The sequence below is a fragment of the Lepidochelys kempii genome, chromosome 5, assembly GCF_965140285.1.
Source record: "Lepidochelys kempii isolate rLepKem1 chromosome 5, rLepKem1.hap1, whole genome shotgun sequence".
In the NCBI taxonomy this organism is placed as follows: domain Eukaryota; kingdom Metazoa; phylum Chordata; order Testudines; family Cheloniidae; genus Lepidochelys; species Lepidochelys kempii.
In genome coordinates, this window is record NC_136384.1 from 1,100,036 (window position 1) to 1,120,249 (window position 20,214).

At 58.0% G+C, this 20,214-nt stretch overlaps 1 protein-coding gene across 1 annotated transcript; it reads right to left on the minus strand.

The window, feature by feature from the left end:
* Positions 1–130: 130 nt before the first annotated feature.
* On the minus strand, positions 131–7,493 carry GGT6 (gamma-glutamyltransferase 6). Its single transcript, XM_073343279.1, has 4 exons — positions 7,185–7,493; positions 4,613–4,881; positions 3,018–3,131; positions 131–1,869 (listed from the first exon to the last, which is right to left on the minus strand). The coding sequence occupies exons 1-4, from the start codon at positions 7,406–7,408 to the stop codon at positions 680–682; spliced, it is 1,797 nt and encodes a 598-aa protein (XP_073199380.1). The 5' UTR covers positions 7,409–7,493; the 3' UTR covers positions 131–679.
* Between the last annotated feature and the right edge of the window lie 12,721 nt (positions 7,494–20,214).

Genomic DNA, 20,214 nt, shown 5'->3' on the forward strand with positions numbered 1-20,214 from the left:
CCCGAGAGCTCCTGGTCGGGTGGGGGACTCACCCCAGGGGCTCCTGCCCCCCTCCCTGGCTGGATCACCAGGCCCCTGGGCTGGGGCCAGTGGCCCAGGGCCGACGCGCCACGAGCGACAAACCAGGCCGCACGGCACCCAGAGAGTTTATTTCTCCCTTTACAGACACACACAACAGAGAGCCCACAAGCCCCCCGCTCCGAGCCTGTGCCCGGCAGCCAACCCACCTCTCCAGGACCGGGGGGAGGGGGAGCTCCTGCCCCTTCTCCCCCAGTGCAGCCCAGCTCTCCAGCCCAGAGCCCTGCCACCCCCCGCCCAGCCCTTCGGAAACCTCCAGAGCGGTGCCAGGTGGCAGTGGGGCCCCGCAGTGGAGAGCAGGGAGGAACCAGCCCCTGGCGTGCCCCAAGCCCCAGGGAACCTGGGCTGGCCTGAGGGACAGGGCAGTAGCCCGACCCCTCCGTGACGGGGGGGCCCTACATAGCCCTGCCATGCCCGGCAAGGAGGGGAAGGGGGCCAGCCAGGAGTGGGGTCAGCACCGGCCCCTGGGCGTGGGAGTCCAACCGGGGCTGCCAGAACCAGCCACTCACCCTGCGCCAGCACTAAGTGGTCAGGGCCGGCTCACCGGGCACGCCAGCCCTGCCCACGCCAGTGCCCTGGGCTCTGAGCCGGGCCCCTGGGGCTAATACCCCTCGTGATGGCAGCACGCGGCTGGGGCGGCGAGGGCACGTGCGTGCTCACCCTGTGATGCCACCTGCAGCACCCAGGGGCCCGCCTGCGGGCCCCCCCCAGCCCACTCACCACGGGACCGATTTGACGGGGTGCCCGGCCCACAGCCCTGGGAGGCCCCATCCCCCCTGCCCCGGAGCTGCAGCCACGGGCTCTCCAGCGCCTCCTGCAGGGGCTGCCCCAGGTACACCTGGTTTATAATGGCCTGGGCAAGGGCCAGTGGGGCCGCACTGCCCCCTGTGGCCCCCAGCCCCACCACTGTCCCCTCTTCCCCCAGGCTCAGCACCACGGGGCAGGCCCAGGAGAGCAGGCCGGGCCCCGCGGGCGCTGTCAGGTCACTCAGCACGATGCCCGAGGCGGGCGCCAGGAATTTGGAGCCGAAGGAGCTGTTGAGAGAGGCCGAGAGCAGCAGGACATTCCCTTGGCTGTCTGCCACTGCCAGGTGGCTGCCCACGGGCGAGGGGCCCCTGCCAGGGCGAGGGGGCCGGGGTGAGGGGCCTGCCCCCGCAAGCCCCCGGGAAAAGCCGCGCCGGGCCGCACTCAGGGCCCTCAGGCAGGGATCAGGCGCGTCCCCGGGCCTGGCTGCCCGCACCTCCTCGAGTACGCTGGCCAGCAGGCTGCCGGCGGCAGGGGCCGGGGCTCCGTGGAGCCAGGTGTTGCCCAGCCGCATGGCCAGGGGGCTCTGCAGCTCCAGGCCCAAGTCCCCCATGGCCTGCAGGAAGGGCTCCCGCTCGGCCGGGGGCAGGTCCGGGGCCAGGGCCCGGGGCAGGGCGTCGTCCCCCGATGCCACCGCCCGGAGCAGGGCCGCCAGCTGGGGGTGGGTGACCAGCGCGCCCTGGCCCTTCAGCTCGCCGGCCCCGTCGCAGAAGAGGCTGCAGAGCCCTGAGGCCTTCACGGCGCCCGCGCTCTCCCGCAGGGCCGCAGCCAGCTCCCGGCCCACGTGGACGCCTCGCTGCGCGAGCGTCGCCGGCCCCTCCAGCAGGCGCGGCCAAGCCAGGCGCCCGTAATGCCGGTGCAGCAGCCGCAGGCCCGGCAGGGCCACGGGGAGCCCATAGCGCTGGGAGAAGCCACGGCGCGGGATGGCGTTCAGCGCCACGGTGCGGCCCGACGAGGCGTTGTGCAGCAGGGCTGAGAACACGCCGCCTGCAAGAGACAGACCCCGTCAGCGCCCCCGAGACACCCCCCGCTGCGCCCCCACCGCGCCCCCGAGACACCCCCCGCTGCGCCCCCACCGACGCCCCCGAGACACCCCCCGCTGCGCCCCCACCAACGCCCCCGAGACACCCCCCGCTGCGCCCCCACCAATGCCCCCCACTGCATCCCCAACACCCCTGAGACCCCCCACTGCACCCCCAAGACACCCCCCTGTACTGCCCCACCAGCACCCGAGACACCCTCCCCACTGCACCCCGTTAGCACCTCTGAGACACCCCCCACTGCACCCCCACCAACACCCCCGAGACACCCCCCACTGCACCTGCCCACCAACACCGCAAGATACCCCCCACTGTATCCTCCGCCAGCGCCTCTGAGACACCCCCCACTATACCCCCCACTGCACCCCTCTATACACCTCCCCACTGCACCCCCGAGACACCCCCCCACTGTACCCCCTGCCAGCACCCCCCGAGACACCCCCTCACTGTACCCCCCCAACAGAGCTTCTGAGATACCCCCACACCGTATCTCCCCGCCAGGACCCCCAAGACACCCCCCACCCTGTGCCCCCCCACCAGCACCTCCTGAGACATCCCCCTACTGCACCCCCACCAGCAGCCTCTGAGACACCCCCCCACTGCACCCCCACCAGCACCTCCGAGATACCCGCCCACTGCAGCCCCTCAGATCCTGTCAGGGCCCCCCAGACACTGCCTCCAGGTCCCCATGAGGGCTCCTGGACACCTTACCCCCCCAGACCCCATTAGGGTCCCCTATGTACCACAGCCTTCCCTTCCCCCATTCCCTCCACACCGACCTCCCCCCACAACCCGCCCCCCCAGCATGCACGGCAGAGGGTTCTGGGCATTACAGGCGGGTCCCGTTCGGCACCCATTGGCTACGGCTGGGTGGCCTGGGGGGCTGTGGCAGCCCTTCCCAGGCCCCTCTCTGAGAGCTCGCCCAGGCCATGTCCATCCCCCCAGCGCTCCCTGGCCTGACATCACATCCCGCAGCTCTGGCTATGGTGGGGTGAGGGGGACCCGGGGGCTGACAGCTCCCCATGCAGGGAGCGGTGACCCTAGCTGCACCGGCCTGGGGGCAGTTCCACCCCTTCGCCCGAGCCCCACACTCACCCAGCCCCCCGGCGTGCGGGTGGACCAGCCCCAGGCAGAGCGCAGCCGCAATCCCAGCATCCACCACGTTCCCTCCGGCCACCAGCAGGTCCTTCCCCAGGCGTGAGCAGGTCTCTGCAAGGCACCGACAGGCCCCGGCGTCAGGGGTGGGTGGCGCGGGCACCGTGGGGCCAGGCTGGCATGGCAGAGCTTGTGCCAACCCCAGCCCTGCACTCCCAGCGCCCTCCTGCAGGGGGCAGCGTGGGCCCATTGCCCTGGGCACAGCCCCCCTGCCCCTCAGGCCCTTCTGCAGCCCAGCCAGGAGCACAGGGCAGCTGGGACATTCTGTACCCCAAAGCAATGGCCTGGCACCCCGGCATTTACCAGGGTGATATGAGCACGGTGTGTTTTACACGGAGTACGTCATGGAAGGGATCAATGGAAAAGTTCGGGTTTGCTGAGTATGATTACCCTGGTTGTGCGCAGGTCTCGTTCTTCTATCTAAAGTGGTGAATATTGACTATGTGCGGATATTTCAGAGGTCTTTGCTCCGGGGTAACACCCCCCGGTGGTCCACACCCAGCCGGGTTGTGGATGAACCACACAAGGTGATGGGCCATTAAGAAACACAAGAGAAGAAGCTTATCCCCCCCGGGGGGGCCTTCCCGGGGACGCTTCAGCCAGTGTCTGGAGAATGGCCGCTGTGACTCACGGAACCACGGGAGGCCAGGTGGCTAGATCACGTGACACTGGACTCCATCTTGGGCCGGCACCTTTCCACAAACTGGGCTGGGGGCTTTTGTTTGGGACAATGAGGTTCCCTCCACATGAGAGAAGCTATAAAAGGGGGAAGCAACATCATCACTTGGCCTCACTCCCCCCACAACTCAACACCTGGAACCACGGCTCGAGGCAAAAGACTTGGAACGTGGGAGGGGGTCCCAGGCTGGAAAGGAGGATTTCCAGCCTGCGTATGGCGGATCTGTGAAGTGCCTGGACCATCAGGGCGAGACGCTGCTGAAATCAAATCCCGTTTAGTGGATAGAACCCAGACTGCGTTGTTGTTGATCTGTTCGCTAATACTTATAATCACTTACAATCTCTCTTTCTGTAATTCATAAATCTGTTTGATATTTTTTATCTAAAACAGTGTTGTTTAAAGTGCAAAGGGAAATCTGCTCAGGAACAGGGGCTAGTGAGCTGTCCTCTCCACACTGCGGGAGGGCAGACTGGGTAATAACTTACACTGGTCAGGCTTCTGACCAGGGCGAGACGGTTCAGTTCTGGGGTCCTAGGCTGGGGGGAGCTGGCTGGAGCGTCTCTCTTGTTGGTTCATGAGTGGCTGGTGAAAGTAAGAATGTAACTCAGCTGGGTGTGTCCCTGTCTGTAAATAGCTGTGTGAGTGTGGGACCTGGAGGGGTCTGCAGCTTCTCACAGCATCCCAGTGTGAGAGGGAGCCCAGGTTTGGTAAGACAGAGGGCTCAGCACTACCCCAGTTCCAATTCCACCCCGGGGAGCCCGTCACAGCGACCCGAGGGGTACCCAGCCCGAACACGGCAGGAGGAAGCGGTGCCACTGGGGGCCCGGGCCTGCACCCCATGCTGCGCGATGCTCACTTGAGCTGGTGATGAGGGTGGCATGATGGTAAACGCCCGGGGCATGCATGTGAGCCGCAGATGGGATGTCGCCGGGCTCCTCCTGCGCCCCCATCTGCCCAGCGCCATCACCCTGCCTGTGAGCCTGGGTGCCGCCCAGCCGCGAGGAGCCCCCGGAGGTCATCTGGGAAAAGGCCAAGGCCAAGGCCAGTGCCAGCAGCACCAGGGCCGAGGAGATGCGGGCGCAGGTCTCGCAGTGGTGCTGGTGAAGCAGGACCTGCAGCGAGGATCTGCAGAGAGGCAGAGAGAACAGAGATCAGCCCACATGGCAACTCCCTGCCGCCCCAGCCAGCCAGGTGCACGCCCGGGAGGGACGCTCCCCACAGCCTGCGGGGGGCGCTGGAGAGCAGGGAGGAGGCAGTGGCAGAACGCTGGGTGTACGGGCAGGAGTCCAGGGGTGAACAACCGGGGGGCTGTGGGTCAGGACTCAGGGGCATCAGCAGAGCTAGAGGTGCCAAGCTGGGGGAGCAGGGGTGGGGGTCAGGACTGAGGGGCACTGGCAGCGCTGGGGGTACGGGACGGGACTGAGCTGCTGGCAGACTTCCGGGGGGCTAGAGTACCCACTGCCAGCCCCTCAGCCTGGGGCTCTCTCTGGGCACCCGAGCGACATGGCCCTGGCTCTGAGGCTCCGGGGTCTGTGGGGCGAGGGTGCCGTACCCACTCAGCCCAGGCCAGGCCATGCTCCGCTCCCCCCGGGGCCAACGCTGGCCCCGCCCAGGCACGCTCTGCTCATGGTCAGGTGCATGCAGCTGACCAGAGAGAGGCCTTGGCTTGGCCTGGCAGGAGCCATGCAGGTCGAGCAGCCTCCCTATGGCTCCAAACGCCCCCCAAACTCCACCCAGCATGGCTAGGATGGGGCGCCCAGCACCCCTTTCACCAGGGCAGGCCAGGCTGGTGAGACCTTCAGTGCCACACGCAATGCCCCAGGCGCCCAGGGCCCAGCTAGATACCCTGGGCTGGGGGGCCTTGCCGTGTGCCCGCTGCCATAGGTCACCGCAGCTGGGACACTCCACACGGGCTCCACCTGTCCCCATCCAGGGGCCTGTCCCTGGTGCGGCACAGGGACCCCAGCCCCTCCCGACACGACTAGCGCAGGAGGACACCCGGCCAGGGCACCAGCTCCCGACAGTAACCAGCAAAGCCGCCAGCCTGATCCCTGGCCCCAGGAGGGCTGGAAGGAAGGGGGGAGATTTGCCGCTGCCTGATGGGATTAGTGAGGCTGCATTCAGCTCCCGTAATAGGATTACAGCCAAATTCACCAGCCTGCTGGGGTCTGGGCCCCCCACCAGGAGCTGAGCTGCAGCCACGGCCAGCGGCTTACAGAGCTCAGAGGGGCTCAGCGGGAGGGGGCTCCCGGTGCCAAGAGGGGCAGGGAGGAAGAGACAAGGGGTGGGGCAGGGGCTGGAGCAGGCCACTCAATCTGCACCCAGCCGTGCCCGGACCCACGCAGGTGCCTCGCTCTGGGCTCGCGCCTGGTGCAGTCTGGGAAGGGGGAGCTGGGCTGCGACTGCCCCCGGGGCCTGGCACCAATGGGGTAGCAGGCCAGGCAGCCAGCCCGGGGAGGGGCCAGCTGAGCCAATGTCCCCATCCCCCACGGGCTAGGCCCCTCCCCTGAGGCCAAGGGCCTGATCCTAACGGGGCCCGGGTCGTTGTGTGTTACACGTTCCCCTCCCCAGCCATGGGGCCCAGAGCTCCCAGCAGCCAGCACCTCGCTGGGGCAGACACGGTGGCCCAGACCCAGCAGCTCCCTGGGCCGCCCGTCTGGTCCCTCCCCAGCAGTGCCCGGCCTCAGGCAAAGCCTCGTAGCCCGTCTGGGACGTGGGCCCATTGGTGCCAGCTGGCAAAGGGCTCGCCGTTCTTCTCAGATCTGAGCCCTCACTGCTCCTCACACACCACGGCGGGTCCTGGGCTCCACCCGTGTCTGGCGAGCCGCACCACCCGGGGCCAAGAGTCCCCATGCTGGAGGGGAGCCCTGGCCCCAGGAGGTCCCAGGAGCCTGTGGGCCCCTGAGGGGCAATGCAGGCAAGCCAGGAGCCTGGCGTGGGGAGCAGGGCGGAGGGGCCTGGCACAGGCTGTGCCCACTGGTGCCCCCCATCGCTGACTCGTCTTCGGCACGTGGTCAGTCGCTGAGTGCTGGGGTGGCGGCAGCCCCCTGTTAACGCTGGTGCTGCCCCCCTGCTCCCCACAACCCTCCTTGGCCAAGGGGGGCCCCTCCCGGTCCCCCGCCCCAGCTGCCCAGGCGGGACGCATGGCCTTGACCCGGCTCGGAGCTGATCTCTGACGGGGGTGGGGGGCAGCCTGCAAACGGGGGCACCCTGCCCAGCCAGCCTGGCCCCCCACCAGGTGCCCAGCCCTGTGTAGGGCGCAGCCCCCCGCTGCAGCTGGCATGTGCACAGCCCTGCCCGGGCCGCGGGGGGCAGAGCCCGTGGGGGGCACGCGGGGGCTGGACGGGGTTGGGGGGGTCCGGCTGCCGGGGGATCTGCGGGCGGGGCAGGTCTCTGCTCCGGTCCGGTCCGCCCCGCCCCGCACTCACCGGCCCGGCCCGGCCCGCAGCTCCACCGCCTCCTCCCCGTCGCTGTCGCTGCCCCGCAGCCGCTGGTACCGGGCCTGGTACCGGGCCGGGGCCGCCTCCATGCCGGCCGGGACCAGCACCTGCCGCGGCCTTCCGGGTCCGCCCCCGCCCCGGCCCCGGCCCCGCCCGGGGAAGCGCCAGGGCCGAGCCGGCCCGTCGGGGAGCGGGGACACCCCGCCCCGCATCAGCCGCCCCGACGCCTCGGTGACCGGGAGCTGCCGGAGGTGCCCGCGTCTGGGGAGCCGGGGCAGGGGGGAGCAGCCGCCGCCGCCCCCGGGGCAGAGGGGGGATTTTCCGGGGGGAGGGATCAGGGCCTCAGCCACAGCATGGGGGGTGGGGCTGGCATTAAAGGCCCCGTGGCTATTAGCCCTAAATCCTGTCTGGCCCCTGCCCTGGCCCTGCAGGCTCGGCGGGTGCTGGGCGCTGTCCCAGGGGCAGGGGCCTGGAGGGGGCTGACACAGCATGGGGTACCGGGGTGTCGGGGCGAGTCGCTCCGGGGGGGAGGCAGCCCTGGCTGTGCCCACCAGGGAAACGCTGCCCAGGTGCCAGCTGCCGACGGCTCAGACGCTCTGCTCTCTGGGTCTGGGAACCCCGCTCTCGCCCTCTCCAGGCTAGCGGTTTGCACACTCCTTTGTCACACCAGTGCCCAGCCCCTCGTCTTCCGCACACCTGCCATGCACAGATCCCCTGCCTCCGGGAAGCAGTGCCCCCCAGGTCACCGCTCTCCCCTCTGGCCCGCTCTCCTGAGCGCCAGGCTCGTAGGCCCGTCAGAGTAAAACCAAGGGGATGTTTCTTGACCAGAGCTCGAGGTAAAGAGTCAAACAGAAGCAAGTCAGAGGATCTGGAATCACCAGGTTACGGGCAAAAGAACAAACCACGCCGTGCAGAGCCGGCCCGTGTGAACAGGTTCCTGTCCCAACAAGGCCTTTCTCACCCGCTGATTGCTCCTTGCAGCACCTGTCCGGTCCAAGGAACTGGGATCCACTTTTCATGAGATTCCCCCCCCCTGCGCCTGTTCCCGCCGGAGAGTCCCCCCCTCGCACAGGGACAGGTGCTGCCCAGTGACTTTCCTGGGGTTCGTTGGCTCTGGAAGTGCTGGAGCCTGCTGCTGGTCCAGGCAGTGAGCACAGACAGGCTCCGTGGCGGGACGCCCACCGTTCTCACATTGGGGGGAGAGGGGGTCAGCTCTGCCTCCCCCTCCCAGACCGTGGGCTCCACTCCGACCGGCGTGGCACACAGCAGCCTGCCGGGCACAGACTCCCCCCACAAACGTCTCACAATGACCAGGACGACTGGCTGGTTCACAGGGACACACACACCCACCCCTTTTCATGTGACCTCGTGCAAATGGCACAAAGGGTCACGGCTCACCGTCAGTTCATGTCCGGGCCTCAGCTCCCAGCCAGGGGACAGCGTTAGCCCTTCCTCTGCGAGGCTGGCAAGCCCAGTACGGAATAGCTGTTCCCCTTGCAGGTACCTACAGCCTGGGAGCCAGTCACCCCTTCCCCCTGGCTTTGAGTCCTGCGTCCATCCCTGGGCTCCAGAGAGGGGGCTGCATCCAGGGTCATTCCTAGGGCTGAGTCTGGCCATGGGCAGGAGCCTGGGGCAGTGTGCCGCGGGGGCATGCAGCCACGCGAGGGGCAGAAGCCCCACTCTGATGGGCTCCTGGCCACTCCTGGCAGTTGCCTGCCCTGCTCCGCCGTTCTTTAGCCACCTGGCCCTACAGCTTGGCTGGGGCACGGCTTAGCAGTGGGGCAGCAAGGGGAGGTGGCTGCTGCGGAGCTCCCAGCCTCCATCCATCCTTGGGGCTGGCACCCACCATGTGCTGCAGACAACTGCCCCCCTCTGGAGCCAGCCCTTCCACCAGGCTGCTCCCCTGGCCCTGCGGCAGGGCAGGGCGCTCTAGCCCCGCTTCCCTGAGGATCTTCCTGCCCCTGCCTGGAAACCCCCCCAGCCTCTCTTCTTGGCGAGGAGGGGACAGTTGTGAGCATCTTGGCCAACAGGAGGCAGTTTGCAGGATTGACTAACTGTACGCAGGCCTCCTGGCAGAAGGGAAAGCGGGAAGCTGGGTCTGGGCGCTGGGCCCGCGGGACAGGATGTGGCCCGCACAGGGGCGCTGGGCCCACGGGACAGGGTGCAGCCCGGACTGGCAGCTGGACACCTAACATTGCCTTCACCTTTCATTGAGGATGCAGAAAAAGACAAAGAGCAGTGAAAGCCTTTGCAATGTGAAGTCTGCGGTGCGGTTCAATGGCCTTCGTACCCTGGGCTGTTTGGTGGACAGTGCACGTGACAGTCTTTTCGCTGGCACGAAATGGGTTCAGAACTGCCCTGCTGGGGGGAGAGAAGTGAGCCGAGAGGGGCTGGTTGCTGCTGTTAAAGTCCGACCCTGTTGTCTGTAACACAAAACGAGTTGCACCTGCAAGGGGAGAGAAATGGGGGCATGCAGCTGGTGACGCTGGGGCTGCCTGTCACATGCAGCCTCGCTGCCGGAGAGACACAGGCCCAGCACAGCCTGATCGGCCACTCCAAGGCTGGTGATCTTGGCCCAGCGCTGGGCTGTTTGAGGCATAGCTTTTAGCTGCCTCGCTGGCCAAGCGCTCCACGCAGCGTTACAAACAATGGCATCAGCTTGGTGGCTCAGCCAGACTCTTACGAGACGGATGACAGGAGAGAGAGAGGAAAGAGGAGGAATAAGGTGGGGAAGGAAAGTGACACACCAGGAAGGGGTGAGGGTAGGTACCCATGTCTCACGGCCCAGGTGCTGTTCAGATCGGTGGGAAATCATTCTGGAGCTGGCCAATCCACAGTGGGGGCTGTTGTCATGCCAGCGGTCAGGGCCATCAATCATGGCCTCCTACTCAGGACTGTGACTCGCAGCAATGTGCAGGACATAGCGGATGAATTTTTCCAGGGACTGAGGTGAGGCTGACTGGCCTGTAGTTCCCAGGATCCTCCTTCTTCCCTTTTTTAAAGATGGGCACTACATTAGCCTTTTTCCAGTCGTCCGGGACTTCCCCCGATCGCCATGAGTTTTCAAAGATAATGGCCAATGGCTCTGCAATCACATCCGCCAACTCCTTTAGCACTCTCGGATGCAGCGCATCCGGCCCCATGGACTTGTGCTCGTCCATCATTCTGCACTCAAGAATTCACAGAACTGCGTATCGCCAGTGAACCAGTGTCATGGATTCAGAGGATCAGCGCTACGCCTCCAGCTTTGAAACAGCCTCTTTGGGGAAATCGCTTTGATGTGCCAGACGCTCAAGGGGTTTCTCTCTTCCTACAGGGCAGGCCACACTGTCTCAATGCCTCCTGAGACAGAACCTCTGGGGCTTCAGCTCTCCTGCTTCACTGTTCAGCAAGTCCGACAGACAGCCTCTGGGTAGAGACTCGTACGCTCTTCAGAGGCACCTCACCAATATTTACAGTGACACTCAGGCAGTGCTGCCAGAACAGTGGGGTCTATTAGTCACGGGGCACACAGCACAGGAAGCCCTTAGGTTAGCAGAGAGAACTGATGGTTAAAGTGTCGCCCATTCTGGTCAGGCCAGAGCCCAGCCAAGCTGCAGTAACTCCATTTCCAGTCTGACCTCCTTAGCCAGTTTCCAGGTGACAGCCCTCCAGCATCCTCCAGGCACCAACACATACCCCCCACCTCACACCTTCCAGCCCTTTGTTGCCAAGCTGGGGTCTCTACTCCACTTTCCCACTGAGAGGTGGTGAAATGCGTGAGTCTGAGGTAAATACAAGGGGGGACAGATTGTTAAGCATAAGGGGTTCACACAGGTTGTAGGAGACCATTTGAGAAGAAGACAATTAAGAGTTAGCAGGCAGTGTTACAATTATTAATGAGCCATAAAACTGGTGTCTGTTTAGTCCCTGGTTTTGTTGTGTCCAGCAGAGTTATGAATTTAAGTTCCTAAGCTCGTCTTTTGAAGCAGTTGTGCAGGTTTCCTTTGAGGATGAGGACTGAGAGGTCAGATCCTCCCTGTGGAAGGAAAAGGCCCAGGTATAGACTGTCGAATCGTGGAAGTCAACGAATGGCTACACAGGTGGTGTTGGAGAGAAGGCTTTGGATTCTTTGACCATGGGATGGTGTTCCAAAAAGAAGGAGTGCTAGGAAGAGACGGGCTCCACCTAACGAAGAGAGGGAAGGGCATCTTCGCAAGCAGGCTGGCTAACCTAGTGAGGAGGGATTTAAACTAGGTTCACCGGGGGAAGGAGACCAAAGCCCTGAGGTAAGTGGGGAAGTGAGATAGCAGGAGGAAGCATGAGCAGGAGAGCGTGAGAGGGGAGGACTCCTGTGAGAAAGCAGGACATCAGTGAGTTATCTTAAGTGTCTATACACAAATGCAAGAAGCCTGGGAAAAAAGCAGGGAGAACTGGAAAACCTGACACAGCCAGGGAATTATGATGTGATTGGAATAACAGAGACTTGGTGGGATAACTCACATGACTGGAGTACTGTCATGGATGGATATAAACTGTTCAGGAAGGACAGGCAGGGCAGAAAAGGTGGGGGAGTTGAATTGTACGTAAGAAAGCAGTAGGACTGCTCAGAGCTCCGGTATGAACCTATGGAAAAACCTGAGAGTCTCTGGATTAAGTTTAGAAGTGTGAGTAACACGGGTGATGTCGTGGTGGGAGTCTGCTATAGACCACCAGACCAGAGGGATGAGGTGGATGAGGCTTTCTTCAGGCAACTAACAAAAGTTACTAGATCACAGACCCTGGTTCTCATGGGAGACTTCAATGACCCCGATATCTGCTGGGAGAGCAATACAGCAGTGCATAGACAATCCAGGAAACTTTTGGAAAGTGTAGGGGACAATTTCCTGGTGCAAGTGCTGCAGGAACCAACTAGGGGCAGAGCTCTTCTTGACCTGCTGCTCACAAACTGGGAAGAATTAGTAGGGGAAGCAAAAGTGGATGGGAACCTGGGAGGCAGTGACCATGTGTCACGGAGTGTGGGGGAGTCCTGCACCCCTCTTCCTGGGATTCACTGAGACTCTCAGCCAGCCAGTAAAACAGAAGGTTTATTGGACAACAGGAACACAGTCCAAGACAGAGCTTGTGGGTACAAGCAGGACTCCTCAGTCAACTCCTTCTGGGGGAGCAGAGAGCTTAGACCCCAGCCCTGGGGTTCCCTGAGTTCCTCCACCCAGCCCCAAACTGAAACTAAACCCACCCAGCAGGCTCTCTCCTGCAGCCTGTCTTCACATTCCTGGGCAGAGGTGTTACCTCCCTCTCCCCCTCCCGGCTCAGGTGACAGGCTCTCAGGTCTCCCATCCCCAGGGCACATTCCCAGGTCAACACTCCCCCCTCCCTGCTGTGTCACATCGTCACATCTCTCCCCCCTTCGAGACTGAACTGAGCGGGGTCACTGTGACCGGTGACCTGGGGAAGTTCGGGGCCCCCTCTCCGGGACAGCGCATCCGCTATCAGGTTGGCACTTCCCTTCACGTGGACCACATCCATGTTGTAATCCTGCAGGAGCAGGCTCCATCTCAGGGGCTTGGCGTTGGCTCCTTTCATCTGGTGCAGCCAGGTCAGGGGAGAGTGGTCGGTGTAGACGGTGACGTGTCGCCGGAAGAGATAGGGCTCTAGTTTCTTGAGGGCCCACACCATGGCCAGGCACTTCTTCTCGATGGCCGCGTAGTGTTGCTCCCGGGGTAGCAACTTCTTGCTCAGGTACACGATGGGGTGTCTCTCCCCCTTTTCATCCTCCTGCATTAACACCGCCCCCAGTCCTGTGTACTGAGGCGTCGGTGAACACCACAAAGGTCTTGTCAAAGTCTGGGTTTGCCAGAACTGGGCCACTGACCAGAGCCTCCTTCAGCGCCCGGAAAGCCTCCTGGCACTGCTCGGTCCAGACCACCTTGTCTGGCTTCCCCTTCTTGCATAGCTCCGTGATGGGGGTGGCTATGGCGCTAAAGTGGGGCACAAATCTTCGGTAGTATCCTGCCATCCCAATAAAGGCTTGGACCTGCTTTTTGGTGTGGGGAGCGGGCCAGTCTCTGATCACCTCCACCTTGGCTGGTTCCGGCTTTAGGCGGCCGCTCCCCACCCGATGGCCCAGGTAAGATACTTCAGCCATCCCCACCTTGCACTTCTCCGCTTTTACAGTCAGCCCAGCCCCCTGGAACTGTCTCTCTCTGAATCTTCAGCATGCCTGGTCCCTGTCAATCCCCCTTCGTTTTACTGCTCCCCAGTCACTTACTGCAGGAAGCGCCGTTCACGGGGTACAATACATCCCACCGCTACCACCAGTTGTCACGGAGTGTGAGGGAGTCCAGGCCCTGCACCCCTCTTCCTGGGATCCACTGAGACTCTCAGCCAGCGAGTAAAGTGGAAGGTTTATTGGACAACAGGAACACAGTCCAAAACAGAGCTTGTGGGTGCACCCAGGACCCCTCAGTCAAGTCCTTCTGGGGGAGCAGGGAGCTTAGACCCCAGCCCTGGGGTTCCCTGTGTTCCTCCACCCAGCCCCAAACTGAAACTAAACCCACCCAGCAGGTTCCCTGCTGCAGCCTCCATCCACATTCCCGGGTAGAGGTGTTACCTCCCCCTCCTGGCTCAGGTTACAGGCTCTCAGGTCTCCCATCCCCAGGGCACATTCTCAGGTCAACACTCCCCCCTCCCTGCTGCATCACATCCTCACACCATGAGATGTTCGAGTTCAGGATCCTGACAAAAGGAAGAAAGGAGAGCAGCAGAATACGGACCCTGGACTTCAGAAAAGCAGACTTTGACTCCCTCAGGGAACTGATGGGCAGGATCCCCTGGGAGAATAACATGAGGGGGAAAGGAGTCCAGGAGAGCTGGCTGTATTTTAAAGGATACTTATTGAGTTTGCAGGAACAAACCATCCCAATGTGTAGAAAGAATAATAAATATGGCAAGCGACCAGCTTGGCTTAACAGTGAAATCCTTGCTGATCTTAAACACAAAAAAGAAGCTTACAAGAAGTGGAAGCTTGGACAAATGACCAGGGAGAAGTATAAAAATATTGCTCGGGGATGCAGGAGTGAAATCAGGAAGGCCAAATCATACTTGGAGTTGCAACTAGCAAGAGATGTTAAGAGTAACAAGAAGGGTTTCTACAGGTATGTTAGCAACAAGAAGGTCATCAGGGAAAGTGTGGGCCCCTTGCTGAATGAGGGAGGCAACGTAGTGACAGAGGATGTGGAAAAAGTTAATGTACTCAATGCTTTTTTTGCCTGTGTCTTCACGAACAAGGTCAGCTCCCAGACTACTGCCCTGGGCAGCACAGCATGGGGAGGAGGTGACCAGCAATCTGTGGAGAAAGAAGTGGTTCGGGACTATTTAGAAAAGCTGGGCGAGCACAAGTCCATGGGGCTGGATGCGGTGCATCCGAGGGTGCTCAAGTTGTTGGTGGATGTGATTGCAGAGCCATTGGCCATTATCTTTGAAAACTCATGGCAATCAGGGGAAGTCCCAGACGACTGGAAGAAGGCTAATGTAGTGCCCATCTTTAAAAAAGGGAAGAAGGAGGATCCTGGGAACTACAGGCCAGTCAGCCTCACCTCAGTCCTTTGAAAAATCATGGAGCAGGTCCTCAAGAAATCAATTTTGAAGAACTTCGAGGAGAGGAAAGTGATCAGGAACAGTCAGCATGGATTCACCAAGGGCAAGTCATGCCTGACCAACCTGATTGCCTTCTATGATGAGATAACTGGCTCTGTGGATGAGGGAAAAGCAGTGGACGTGTTATTCCTTGACTTTAGCAAAGCTTTTGACACTGTCTCCCACAGTTTTCTTGCTAGCAAGTTAAAGAACTATGGGCTGGATGAATGGTGGATAGAAAGCTCGCTAGATCATCGGGCTCAACGGGTAGTGATGAATGGCTCCATGTCTAGTTGGCAGCCAGTATCAAGTGGAGTACCCCAAGGGTTGGTCCTGGGGCTGATTTTGTTGAATATCTTCATTAATGAGGATGGCGTGGATTGAACCCTAAGCAAGTTTGCAGATGACACTAAACTGGGAGGAGTGGTAGATACGCTGGAGAGTAGGGATAGGATACAGAGGGACCTAGAGAAATTGGAGGATTGGGCCAAAAGAAATCTGATGAGGTTCAACAAGGACAAGTGCAGAGTTCTGCACTTAGGATGGAAGAATCCCATGCACTGCTACAGACTAGGGACCGAATGGCTCGGCAGCAGTTCTGCAGAAAAGGACCTCGGGGTTACAGTTGACGAGAAGCTGGATATGAGTCAACAGTGTGCCCTTGTTGCCAAGAAAGTTAACGGCATTTTGGGCTGTATAAGTAGGGGCACTGCCAGCAGATGGAGGGACGTGATCATTCCTCTTTATTCGACATTGGTGAGGCCTCATCTGAAGTACTGTGTCCAGTTTGGGCCCCACACTACAAGAAGGATGTGGAAAAATTAGAAAGAGTCCAGTGGAGGGCAACAAAAATGATTAGCGGGCTGGAGCACATGATTTATGAGGCGAGGCTGAGGGAACTGGGATTATTTAGTCCACGGAAGAGAAGAATGAGGGGGGATTTGATAGCTGCTTTCAACTACCTGAGAGGTGGTTCCAAAGAGGATGGATCTAGACTGTTCTCAGTGGTAGCAGATGACAGAACAAGGAGTAATGGTCTCAAGTTGCATTGGGGGAGGATTAGATTGGATATTAGGAAAAACTTTTTCACTAGGAGGGTGCTGAAGCAGTGGAATGGGTTACCTAGGGAGGTGGTGGAATCTCCTTCCTTAGAAGTTTTTAAGGTCAGACTTGACAAAGCCCTGGCTGGGATGATTTAGTTGGGGATTGGTCCTGCTTTGAGCATGGGTTTGGATTAGATGACCTCCTGAGGTCCCTTCCAACGCTGATATTCAGTGATTCTATGATATGGAGAAATCGTGTTGTGAAAAGTGTTGACCCACAGGTTATATAGTGTATTTGTGTTTTATCACTTTTCCATGTGAATTCATTCAAGAGCATAGTGAGTATCTGGTTTCACCCACATAGTTGTTGTTGGGGCATTTGGTGCATGGGATGAGGTACACCACGTGTTGTGATAGGCATGTGTAGGACGCATGGATCCTATAATGACAGGTTTCAGAGGAACAGCCGTGTTAGTCTGTATTCGCAAAAAGAAAAGGAGTACTTGTGGCACCTTAGAGACTAACCAATTTATTTGAGCATGAGCTTTCGTGAGCTACAGCTCACTTCATCAGATGTTTACCGTGGAAACTGCAGCAGACTTTATATACACACAGAAATCATGAAACAATACCTCCTCCCACCCCACTGTCCTGCTGGTAATAGCTTATCTAAAGTGATCAACAGGTGGGCCATTTCCAGCACAAATCCAGGTTTTCTCACCCTCCACCCCCCCACACAAATTCACAAATTCCAGCAGGAGAGTGAATTTGTGTGGGGGGGTGGAGGGTGAGAAAACCTGGATTTGTGCTGGAAATGGCCCACCTGTTGATCACTTTAGATAAGCTATTACCAGCAGGACAGTGGGGTGGGAGGAGGTATTGTTTCATGATTTCTGTGTGTATATAAAGTCTGCTGCAGTTTCCACGGTAAACATCTGATGAAGTGAGCTGTAGCTCACGAAAGCTCATGCTCAAATAAATTGGTTAGTCTCTAAGGTGCCACAAGTACTCCTTTTCTTTTTATGGATCCTATAAGTTGTGATGTGGAGGGTGTTGATCATTGTAGCAGTGGAGATATGGCTGCAGGTTTTGCATCTGTTGTTCTGGCAGGGTCTGGTGCTGCTTTGAGTTGGTGTGTCCATGTCATCCTCACCCGTAACTTCATGGTTTATAGTGAGTAAAGAATTAGGTGTCATTATCTTTTTAAAGAGGTGAGGTAATATCCACCATCTGTTGGTGGATGGGACAAGCTTCTGATCATCTATTTATGATAGAGAATAAGCAGATAAGGTGGAACAATTAGGTTCCCAAATTACCAAGCTCTGGGTACCAGGGAGCAATCCTGCACTCCATGGTTGTCTCAGTCTTTGTTCCTTCAGTCTCGTTTTATCAGTTTCTGGTCTGGAATTTCTCCAGCTTGGGCCCTTATTCCCTTGGTTTCTTATACCTTTTCACGTTCCATATTCATTAGCTTTCCTTCAGTCAGCATTAAGCTTTGTATCTTATGTAACCCATACAATACACACTTCAATTTGCACAACTTTTGCTGACTACACTATTTTCATGTCATTGTGTCTTCATCCCTCCTTTTCCCAACAGAGGGACTTTTAGCATAACATTTTGTGTATTTTATTATACTGATTAACTTCCTCTTCTCTCAGTCCTCCCACGCAACAACAAAGTCACCTTTGTCCTGTAAGCTGTAAGCATTATCCAAACAAGCCTACATAAAAGGAAGAGATTGACGAGACAACGCTCACGTCAGGCAAAAGCCAGGCCAAGACGCTGGCATAAGCATTACCCCGCCAAATTCATGCAGTGTCCATAATTATAAACTAGTCAACTAACAAACCCTTATTTTTATCATTCAGCAATTTTTCATCAGTTTAGTTCTGTGTCGCAGTTCAGTATGTGTGTATCATGTACACCAGCCTAAATGAGTCAGTAACCTTTCGGTTTTGTTTGAATAGGGGAGTTATGGGGTTCACTGGCCTCTTTAATAGAAACACTTCCTTATCTTTTCCAAACATGGGTTGTCAGGGAATGATATACTCCCAGTCCAGCATCATGTTTATAAATGATTAAAAGCCTTGGCCATGGTTTTGATATTGACGTGCTTTTTAGTTTAGTTGAGGGTATTCAGTCGTCCCCCAAGAGATACATAATCACCTTCTCTGGCTGTTAACCTCAGCTGGCAGGCGTCTGCTCCTCTAAAAGACAGGTGGCCAATGTCAGCAGTTTCAATGCTAATGTTTTAGGGCTTAGCAGCATAAAAGCTTCAGCTAGGCACATTTCTTAAATGTTCGCAAGCGCCACGTGCATACGGCTGTGTGAAAACTCCATCTCTAGCCTGTGCTGCAAGGCTTTTGTTCCCAGTTCGGGTCCTGGGGTGGTTGGTGACGGGTGGTTAGCTCAGATGGCAGGCGGAAGTCTCAGGTCTGACCAAGTGTGTTGTCTCGTGAATCACAGCTATCAGGCTTTACTACTCTTGGGGTGTCATTTATAGTCCACAAAGTGCCGGGACATCTCCCCTGTCGCCTTCAAGCTATTCAGACACTCTCACTAGATTGCTGCACTAAGGAGTCTCAATGCTCATGAAGAGAAAAATTTAAACTGCTCTTACACCTGACAGGGTTCTCAATGAACTGTATTGATCCAGGAAAGAGACCTCAACATCACTGTAGACCGTTCAATGGAGACTTCTGCTCACTGCACGGCTGTACTCGAAGCTAACATGATGTTAGGATGCATAAGGAATGAGCTGAAGAACAATAACTAAGATATTCTAATGCTTTTATATAAATCAGTGGGGCAAACTCCCCTGGAAAACAGTGTGCAGCACAACCCCACCTCAAAAAGGATATTTCAGGACTGGAAGGTGGCTCAGGGACAAGCAACAAGAATGATCAAAAGCCTGGAAAAACTCTCAGATGAACAGAGACTGAACAGACTGGGTTTATTACCTTAGGAACTAGGGGACATGATACAAATCTTGATACAAGAGTTAAAGGTGGTGTTCCCCTGTTTCCTAGCACCAGAACAAGGGGACGGTCAATCAAATTAAAAAGTTGAAAATTCCACACCAATAAAAGGAAATACTTTTTTACACATATAATGGAGCTGTGGAACTCATTGCCACAGGAAGCCATTGAGGCCAAAAAAGTAACATGATTCAAAAAGGGATTGGCCATTTATAAGGTGTGGGGAGCAGGGAGTGGGGCAGATTTGACCTGGGAATGTTGCAGAGGAGTTTCATTGGCGATGGGAGACTTCCCTTGAGGGAAGATACCTGAGCCTGTAACCTGAGCCAGGAGAAGGGTTGGGGTGAAGTGACACCTTCTGCCTGGGAAACTGGACAAAGGCTTGAGGAGGAGCTGTGGGGAGGCTGGGGGAGATGGCTGGAGGGGTTTCCAGTTTTGGGGGAGTTGGCTGGGGAAGAGGAGGGAGCCCAAGGCTGGAGTCTAATCTCCCTGCCCCCCAGAAGGGCCTGACTAAGGGATCCTGTTTATGCCTGCAAACTCTGGTTTGAACTGTGTTCCTGTCATCTCCAATAAACCTTCTGTTCTACTGGCTGGCTGAGAGTCACGGTGAATCGCAGGAAGTGGGAGTGCAGGGCCCTGAGTCCCCGTCACGCCATGACATAAGGCTATTATCAATATTCCAGAGTTGTTATAATTAATGGCAATGAAGGATTTAAGACAATCTCCATTAGAGAACAAGATGAGACCTAGATAGGGAAGATTACACTGTAATCTGCCTTCTGCAGGGCTCTTACACCATCTCATGCAGGCCACTGTCAGAGACAGGATGCTGAACAGCTGTCTGATCCGCTATGGCAGTTCCCAGGTTAAATCCTTGGTGAGATACATACATATTCTACAACGGGGGAAATTGAGGCACAGAATGCTAATGAGCCACCCAAGGTCACGCAGTGAGTCAGTACTAGAAATAGAATGAGAACCGAGGGCTCCACACAACCATGGCCTGTCATTCTTCCTTACTAGGCTATTAGCTAAATAAAATCTTTGGCATCAGAGGCTTCTGTCCTCATGCTGCTTCTCTCCCAGAAGTGCTCCTATTAGCAAGCACTGACAGCAGCTCAGTTCTGAAAGCTTTTTATTTTTGTCGTAATTAGAATAAAGGGGTGGGTGTCATGGGGAGGGGGCAGGGAGAAAGTCAATGCCAGGAAACAAAATCCTCTGCCAACTGAGAACAATATCCATTACAGGAATTACTGTAGGGACAAGGAGAGACTGAGTCGAGTGCAGTAACAGCCACAACAATGAACTAATACATCAACGATCACATAAGGACTAAGCAGAGGCCAAGCATCTGGAAGCCTGGAAATTTCCACCATT

Coding starts and splice junctions, on each gene's coding strand:
- GGT6 (XM_073343279.1), bottom strand. CDS start 7,408: ATGCGGGGCGGGGTGTCCCCGCTCCCCGACGGGCCGGCTCGGCCCTGG. Junction 3,132..4,612: donor CACCCTCATCACCAGCTCAA/GTGAGCATCGCG, acceptor GGTGCCTTGCAG/AGACCTGCTCACGCCTGGGG. Junction 1,870..3,017: donor CCCGCACGCCGGGGGGCTGG/GTGAGTGTGGGG, acceptor TGTCTCTTGCAG/GCGGCGTGTTCTCAGCCCTG.